The 9813-nt window shown below is 36.2% G+C and overlaps 1 protein-coding gene across 1 annotated transcript in view; it reads right to left on the reverse strand.

Moving 5' to 3' along the window:
- Positions 1-9813, reverse strand: part of KCNH8 (potassium channel, voltage gated eag related subfamily H, member 8) — a 458661-nt gene that overhangs the window by 57270 nt on the left and 391578 nt on the right. Inside the window, exons 12-14 of the mRNA XM_012663182.1 lie at positions 9275-9630; positions 7442-7548; positions 4616-4692 (exon numbers count right to left, since the gene is read on the reverse strand). Coding sequence (XP_012518636.1) covers positions 4616-4692; positions 7442-7548; positions 9275-9630 — 540 coding nt within the window. The remainder of the gene's footprint in view (positions 1-4615; positions 4693-7441; positions 7549-9274; positions 9631-9813) is intronic.

Genomic DNA, 9813 nt, shown 5'->3' on the forward strand with positions numbered 1-9813 from the left:
TGATGGCTATGTGCTATGAGCTTTCTTTGCTGGGTAATAAAGTGTTCTCAAGTTGATTATGATGATGGATACACGGTTCTGTGATTATACTAAAAGCCATCAAAATTTACAGTTTATATGAGTGAATTATATGTAGTATGGTACATTAATTATATCTTAATAAACTTGTCTAAAAACAGCGTTAATACATAGTGTAAGCCAGACTACTTTGTATAAAAAAATGTAAGTTGTTATATTTCTACAAAGCTCATTTTCTTGTTTAGACATGTTACACATTTCTTTCTCTCTAGTATATTTAGGACTCAAGATGGGTTAACATGGCCTAATACTAACTGTGGTTCCTTCACATGCATGCAAAATAAAATGCTAAAACATGGCAATTACAGCATTCAAGCCAAAGTATACTTTGGTGAGCAAGGATGCCCTAACAGGCCACCTGTATTCTCTCATTTTGAAAATACAGACATGGCTATGCTTATCTTTCTGTTAAGCTTGGCAGATTATTTTCTGCCCGATTTTGTCACCATTTTGCCATTTATATATTTATTATAATATCAGGTAATGGTCAGGCATTGTTCAATTGCTATCTATTTGCCCTTAAATCTATAAGCCTTACAGACTGTTTTTTTTTTTTAAATTAATATGGTGGCATAATTACATCAAACAATTTAGCTAAAATAAGATGCTTTGAAATATCAATAATCTGCCATATTATTTTCTATTACAATTTCATATTGAGTATCTTGATAGCAAAAGAAAGTCTCTTAGGTGAAAGCAGTCATTTTCATGATCAAACATGTTCTTCTTAAGTCCATTCATTTTCATTTTATTCCATAAACATTGATTCTCTCTCTGCCATATTACTCAGTACATGGCACTGTTAGAAGATGCTTATATGAGAGTCACTCTTTGTTGAATAGAAGCATAACTTTGTATGAGGAAGGAATCAGCATGAATTAGCCACTTACTAAGGGAAGAGATCATGCTCAGTGCTTTACATGTGGTATTAGGTTCTCACAACAATCCTCTACAACCAATCTTATGATTACCATTTAATAGAGGAAAAATCTGAGCTTAGGGAAGGTAAACACCTTGTTGAAATCGCAGATTAGGAATCTAAATATTTGTCTCTTTCCAAAGCTAATTCTCTTTCTCCAACAGTGTGTTTTATGCCTTATGCCTGCTGTGCCAAAGCACAGTTTCTCTTGTTAGGCTTTCCAGCAGTGTCTTTCTGGATCAGCCAAATTTCAGAAATGAGAAAGCACTCTAACCTTTACCTATAAACCTTTTCAGAAGTGGAACATTTAACTTACGCAGCCATTTGCCCCCATAGTGACTTTTTGTTGTTATTTTCAAAGAATTTCCTTAGAATCTCACTATTTCTTACTCTGCCGTAAAGCAATGGCAATGTCATCAAAGGGTTCTAATATTAGCAGTTGCCCTACATCTTTTAAACCTCCTAACTATTCCGTGAATGTAAGTAATTACCAATATTGTTCCTTCTATGACTTTTGTTCCATATTTATCCAGCTGACTATGATTGTGAAATGTACACACCAATGACCAATTTCTTTATATGTTAAATCTTTAAGCAAGCATCAGTAATCAGGGTAGGGATTCCACAATGGTCTGACACCTCGCACAAGGCCCCACAGTCTGCACAACATGCCTCATACATATTTGGGGTTGCCCTTTTGATGGTAGAGTTATTATTATGCAGTACATCCCACGTTTATTATCAATTCTTCTCTTGCTTGCTACTAACCAAAGAATAGAGCAATCAAATGATCACATATGTGAATAGCAGGAAATAGGCAAAATGGGAAAGTTAGACTTGGACTTTTAAAAACACTGTTTTTTTCTATACAAACAACATTACAGGAGATGTAAGGAAACAACAAATAAGAAGTTAGAAGAGGGATAATTTTACAGTTTGAAGTCAATTTTATTTTTATTCTGCCTGTCTTGGCAGATTTTAGTTCACTATCCAAAGGATCAAGACTGTGTATAAATTAAATTATATGTAAAGGATAAGATTTTTCTACTTAAGCTTCAACTATGAATAGAGTAGATATTTTCCTATAAAGAAAACTAATTCTTTAGGGAAGGATAATTGGACCTTGATATTTTATCTTACCCTTTTTATTTCAATGTATGACAAGATAAGAAGATTTGTCATCTCACTAGAAAAGCAATCATGAATATAGAATCATACTGGAGACACATTTTGTTTTTCAAGTAGTTACCTGTTTTAACAGATCTTTAACAGCTCACATTGTCAAGGGAAAGTAATATAGTGTGTGGATTTGTAGTGCTAACCTGAAAAAATTATCTACATTCTGAAAGGTGAAGATATAAACACCCCCCGCCCCCAGAACATCACTAACTCTAATACTTGAACTAAGATACAGGCCAACCAGTTCTTAAAATCATTAAATGCTCTTCTCAACTGTGAGAGGAAAGAATTCAAATGGTATTAATGATGGATTTAGCTGAGAACAATATCTGAAGAGAAACTGTACAATACAAGGTTAATATCCAGTTCTCCAATAGGATGTTTAGATTTGTTTTGTTTTGTTTTTTTGGTATATTTTAAACAAGAGGTTATTTGAGTTATCCAGTACATGGTCAAATACTTAAAATTTAAGGATTTTTGATCCAGATAGTGGACCACCTAATTTTTCCTTTCCTGTCTTGTTAGTCTGCCCCTTGACTCCCTTACTTCTTATTAGCAACAATCTCACTCCAGAGAGTGTAGGTGCAGAAGGAGAGATGGCAGTAAAACATTCATCTCCACTAAGCTGAAGAAACACAGGTTTAAGGGAAATCTGCAGATTTTGTGACAAGTTCCTCAGTTCTCCATTATGACACATAATTGGAAACTGATTATGATTAAATGAATTTAATTTCTCTCTCTTTTTTTTTTATTTCAGCATATTATGGGGGTATAGATGTTTAGGTTACATATGTTGCCCTTGCCCCCCCCCCCCCACCCCAAGTCCGAGTTTCAAATATGTCCACCCTTTGGGTGGTGCACATTGCACTCTTTGTGTATGCATATACCCATCCCCTCCTCCCCCTGCCCCCTCCCCCTGCCCGACATCCAATAGATGTTATTCTTATATGTGCACTTATGTGTTCATCAGTTAATACCAATTTGATGGTGAGTACATGTGGTGCTTGTTTTTCCATTCTTGGGATACTTCATTTAGTAGAATGCGTTCCAGCTCTATCCAGGATAATACAAGAGGTGCTAAATCACCATTGTTTCTTAAAGCTGAATTTCTCTTAAATCTCACATAGTTACATTTTCCCCCAAGAGATCATCAGATAAAATAAAGCTTTAGTCCTAGAAGGGGAGTCTATTACACTGCCTGTACATGCTCACAGCCCTTGCCTAGGTCTACCCTGAAGGCCACCAAAGGCAGGCTCGGGTCTCAATGCACGTTACTGCCAGAGGAATCTTTTCCGTCTCCTCTGTAGCAAGGCCCGCATGAAGAGTCTTAACTTCACTGTTCCTTGTGCCTTGGTGGAACAATTTTGAGTTGTCCCACACAGTCTCTCCATCCTTATCCAGCAAGAAGGAGCCTCAGATGGCCACAGGTTTAACCATCTCATTAACACACTATTATGTTTTGCTTTCCTATTTTTCTGTCATACTTCTCTATTCTTTCATCATGCTTCCTGGATCACCCCTCCCAAGCAAACAATTTACATATATATTGTCTCATAATCTGTTTTAGATCATTTTGTTTCTTTAGGGGAGAGACCCAAATTGAAGAAGGGTCAAGGTAATCAAGAAGGTAATCAAGAAATTACCTTATTTCTCTATTTATATAAAATGACCGGAAAAGGCAAATTTATAGAGATAAAGTAGATAAGCAGTTGCCTAGGGCTGGACATGAGAATACAGATTAACTATAAATGGGGATGAGAGATTTTACTGGGGGGATAAGACATATTCTACAACTGATTTATGGTGATAACTGACCCCCTCAATAAAGTTACTAAAACTCATCGGATTGTGTACTTGAAATAAATGAATTTGATGATATGTAAATATACCTCAATAAAGTTGTTAAAAATTTACCGTATTTTACATGGACAGATAGTAAGATCCAGAGAGGTAAAGTGCCCAAGGTTACACAGCAAATATTTGTCAGAGAAAAGAACACAGTGTAGGACATTTGACTACTCTAAGAAATAGCATTTTTCTGTGGACTAACAATTTTGCTCATTGAAAGTCAAAGGTCACAAAAAAATCAAAAAAGCACCAATTAAACCAAATATCAATATATTTATGACACTAATTAAAATAATTATCATTTATTCAGTGCTTTATGCTAAGTTATTTACCTAGATTATCTTACTTAATATCACAGTGGGTCACAAGGCAGAAATTATTAGTATCCACTTCTTACATATGGGGAAATGAAGTGTGAGGGGGAGAACTGACTTGTCAAAGGTCACACGGCTTGTATGAGGCTGAGTGAGGCATCACTCACGGCAGTCTGACACCAGAGTGCTTGCTTGCAACTACTACAATATACCACTTCTGGTAACTAGAATTTACATCTCCTCCCACTCCAGCATGATGAAAGAAAGAGCTCCTTACCTCATTATTGAGTTTGTTTATCTGCTGCTTGGTCTCCTCTGCTTTGATGAAGAGAACAGCAGTTCCAATTTCTGGGTCTGGAAAAGCAACACATGCACAGAACGGGTCCTTTAGGAATAAGCCTCAAATTTGAGGATGGAGGTAATTAGAATATGAAAGGAAGCCCCAAGCTACCACCTTTAACCTTTTCTGATGTTTGTGTGCTGTAAGTTCTGTCTTCCTGAAATCAAACAAGCTTCTTGTACTCCTCTGGTTGGCATTTGTTATACTCTTTAGAACTAGGCACACATCATGGTGACGACTATGACTACAGTGATTGGATGTGTCCACGACAAATCTTACATTCCCCCCAAACACAATCACTATCATGTCCCAAGATGACACATTTTTTCTTTTTTGACCATTCTCTAAAAACATATCACATCATATCGCTGTTTTTTTTTTTTTTTTTCCTCCTCTTCCCTTTCCTAACATTGATTCCTGCGCAGATGGACACACTTTCCTTCTACCTCTATTTCAGGGACTAATCTCCACTGCAGTTTTCCTGTCTCTTCCTGTGTCAGTCTAAATAGTAATTTCTTCCATTTTTTAGTTCTCTCTTCTCCACTTTTTCTGTACTTTACTCTCCCACATACATTTGTTTCTGTCAAGGACAAAAATACAGATGAGTCAGTGCCAGCTGGAGTGGAAAGGATTTGATGGAATATAAATATATATTTTATGATATGACCATCCTAATTCTGGTCAATTACAAGTAGAAAACTTATTTGTGGGGGAAGCAATCTCTTTCAAAACAGTCTAAAGCAGAGTAATAAGAGCTCATTTTGCTGAAATATTTTGCAGAGATAATCCATTCATTCAATAGATGGTTGCAGGCCATACACATTAGGCTAGTCCTCCTTTGGAGGAGACGAATAAAGAAAATATAATTGACCCTTATGAAGCTTAGACTCTAGCAGGGAAAAGAAACATTGAAACACATAATTATGTAATATGTTTGAATTTCATATTAAGGATAACAGAAAGCCAGTTTAGGGCTTTAAGCATAGGAGTAGGGTAGTATAAGTAAACTTGCATTTTTGAAAAGTTCACTCTGCATGGAAAACAGTGTGAGAACAGAGGACAGATTTTTAGTAACAACGCAGGCCAGCAGTAGATGTGGCCAGGCAGAGCGGAGGCAGTAACTATAGAAAGTCTCGGACAGAACTCGGACAGAGAGATATTTAGGAGGTTGAGTCTAGAAAACTTGTTGCTTGAATGGCTGAGTGTAGGGGTAGGTGATGGGGTAAGGGAGAGGAGAAAGCTAAGAGGGTGGTGGGACCAGAAATAGGTGGATGGAAGTGGTGAGCTTCTGTGCATTGTCTCCAGGTGAGCCAAAAAGGAAAATGTCTGGTTGAGACAAACCACAAGCTTGCATTGTGACTACACCAGTTTGATGATAACTATGATTTCTTTGACTCTTGCCCCAAACAGGGTAATATTAACATATGTAAGTCAATTGAATTAATAAGATTGTACTCCACCTCTTGTATTCTCCTCCCCTCAATCAAGGATTCTTACAAAGATGCTTCAGTTTCCCCAAAAGATGATGAATGCTAGAAAGAAACGACAGTGATCTAGAACCTCTTATACTTTCCTGTATTAAACTTAAGCCCATTATCCAAAGTGAGGCACCACAAGAGTGGAAGAATGGGCTCCACTTGTACTTGTCATCAAATTGGTACTAACTGATGAACACTAGGGTGATCACATGGCAGTAATACCCTCCAGGGATTAGGGGGATCGGGGGGTAAACCCACAACTAAAGGACATGGGGAGCATTGTAGGGGGGAATGACATGCCTTTAATCCTCACTTGGGTGAGGCAAAGACATAAAGTGTAACCATAATGTTTGTACCCTCATAATACCCTGAAATAAAAAAAAAAAGAAAGAATTGTTGATTTAGATGAAATACTAGTATTCTACCAAACAGAGACACATCCTCAGACCTGTACGTTCAAATGTCTTTCTGGAGCTTGGCTTTGTTTATAAAGGGACTCTCTAATTAGCAGGAGATCCTAACACAAGGGTCTTAGAACTTGGTAGCAAAGGGATGAGAGGGTGGGCGGGGATTGCTGGCCTTGCTTCTGAAAGTTTGCTGGTAATTGTTTTGGATTGCCTATGCCTATTTAACACCTGTTCACTATTTCTGTCTTTATCAAATACAGGTGTGTCTTTAGAGTTTGGCATTTCTAGCCTTCATCATGTCTACAGATTCCTTTCCTTTTTATGAGCAATGAACTCATGATTGAGAGGAGAGAAGCTTGGGTCAGGGTTAGGAGTGCCCTTACATTAATTCACCATCACTAAAGGTTAGTGCTTCATCTAGCTCTCCATCATTTCCAACACGCTTACACATTAATACTTCTGAAGCTCTTTATCCTCTGACAAATTGCAGATATATAACCTCAAATATAAACAATGTTCCCACAGAGCACAACCAAAATGGCATTTCCTCTAGGTAATGTTTTTGTCAATTAGTCTAAATTTATAACAGGAAAACATGGTTAACCTCTGTCAAATAGCAGAAATTTGAGTCTCCTTAACCAAATTCACCTTGGCTGCTAAATGACAGGCCATCTAGGCTAGACAAAGGAACAATTCCAAATAATACCGTAATAATTTGGAGCTGGCACAGACTTAAGTCAAATTATTTAATGGCATTGGTGAAGTTCTATCATGTAGAGAATATTCTGAGAATGAGAAGGCAACAAAATGACAATGGAAAACATTACAAGTTAAAAAGAAATCTTGCCCCCTGGGAAGAGACTAAATATAGAGCTTACCCCCTAGAGGAGGAGAAATTCTGGGCTCCGACCTGATTCGTTCAGAGCCAAAGTCAAAAGTCTGACTTTCTTCACTACTGTTTCCATCTTCAATTCCATCAACAATCCTATTTAAAATAAAGGAAATTGATTGTGTATTTATATTCATAGATTCCAGTATTGCTAGAAGACTTTAAAAAATTTTGTGTTACATTTCTAAATTGTAGATACTCCAGAGCTGTGCTATTCAATATGGCAACCATTAGCATTATATTTATTCTCAGTTTCAAAACTTTAAGATACAAAATTCCTCTTAACTAAATTCGTATTAAATCACTACTCTATTTAGGCAAAAATATTTTAACCTAATGATTACTGCATCACAGAAAATAAATTTGATGACACCTCCACTCTAGACTTGGACAAAACTTTAACTGTGAGAGTTAAAGAATTATATTTAAATTACTGTCAGGACTTTAACTAGTCTTCTTTCCTTGGTAAATAATATCCAGCACACTCCTTATTTTTAAAAAATACAAGTCTACCATAGAAAATTTAAACATAGAGGTAATAAAAAATCAGAAAATAAAGATCACCTGTAATGTACCGCTAAGTCAACATTAAAAGCGTTTTCTCTATGTAGAACATATATTCTTTCTATAAATGTCAGGTAATATTGTACGTAAACCTTTCTTTCTCAGCTCTGATACATTCTCCTTCTATTTATAATTTATTATTTTTAATATTAGTAAACATTTAGGAAGAAGAATTAAGCAATATTTTCAAGTTGCCATCTCCAACCGAAATCCTGAAAATTTCCTATTCACCTCCTTTTCACTAAACCTGTGTTGCTTATTTTCTTAGTATTCTTTCTAAATGGATAAGCTATGTTTTTTCAAATGAATAATTAAATGTATAATATATCAGAAAGATCGCTCGCTTTAAAAGTAGAAAAACAGAATTTGAATCCAGCTTTCAGTACTTAATATCGCTGAGATCTTGGACAAAATATTTAACCTTGGAGTTTCAATTCTTATTAATACAACTTTATAACAGAGATAACATGAACTACTTTATAAGCTTCTGAGAAGAATAAATGCAATAGTGAATGTGAAATTATCTAGCAAAGTACATGGAACAGAGACAGCACTCAAACTTTTTTCTTGCTTCTATTTAGTACCCAGCTATTATGTGATTTTGATGATGGTTACTGCTATCATGCGCTATGGCCAAACCCCTTTCACATTTTTCAAGTCAGGAATTTTTACCCTCAGTCACCTCTAGTTGATTCTAAAGTAATTTTTTTAAAATTAAAAATAAAGCCATGACACCTCACCTACTGAAGAGACCAGAAATAGAACAAAGCTTCAGCCACCTACAATGATAAGGCAAATATTGTATGGAAAATAAAACTCAGCATTTTGTTTCTTCATAATTTCAACTCATTGCTCCATGAAACTTTTGGTAAGATCAGGCATTGAGGGGATAACATTGATGGTGTTTGTTCCATCTCTTTTATTTTCGTTATAAATTTATAAATTGTAAAATCACAATGTAGCAATACACATTTAACATAATAGGTAGAGCTAAATGAATAAAAGGAGTAGAGAAGGAATTTTGAAAATTTAATAGACTCTTTTGAGAATATGACTAAAACTATTTATTCCCATACTACACACATACCTGCATATATACTCAAAACACTTCACATAAAATTCAAGAAAACTGAAGAATCCAGGCTAGGAACCTGTGCAGTAGAAAGGCCCAGAAGGCTGAATGATTTCCTAGGCAACTAATCTGTACAAAAAGCAACCACTTTCACCCAGGAAAGAATTATATGATGTGAACTCTTACCTTGGACTGAGGTCTGGGGGTCCAGCACTGTTTAAAGTTGAAAGTTGCAATTTCAAGTTCTTCTCTTTCCTTTTCCCATGGTTTCGGGGGTCAGTTTCCTGCTTGGTTTTGGGGGAATTTGAACTGGAGACTCTGATAGGTGAGTGAAATGGCACTGTTCCTGAGGCCAGCTGCTTTAAGCTTAAGCCTAGATAGCTTTTATTGCTTCCAACCTTCTTACTACGTGAAGAGGATGATCCCCTTGTGTAGATGGGAGAGAAGGAGGCTGTCTCCTCTTCCTCCTCTTCCTCCTCTTCTTCGTCTTCCACAATGGATGGGAGTCTCTTGTTGATGCTGCCATTTCCCTTGGGCTCTGACTAAATCAGAGGATAATACAAATTAGTACAGATTTCAAAGATCTCTTAAGAGGTATATGATTAATGTTAGAGGTTCCATTTGAACAAAGTCAGATCCCTTAGTCTTACTTTTCACTAAAACTAAAGTCTTTGCAGATTTTGCTATTAATTTTTTCAGCTGTTAAAAGTTTTCCCACGGTCGGG

The sequence above is a fragment of the Propithecus coquereli genome, unplaced genomic scaffold (assembly GCF_000956105.1).
Source record: "Propithecus coquereli isolate 6110/MARCELLA unplaced genomic scaffold, Pcoq_1.0 Scaffold12, whole genome shotgun sequence".
Lineage (NCBI taxonomy): Eukaryota > Metazoa > Chordata > Mammalia > Primates > Indriidae > Propithecus > Propithecus coquereli.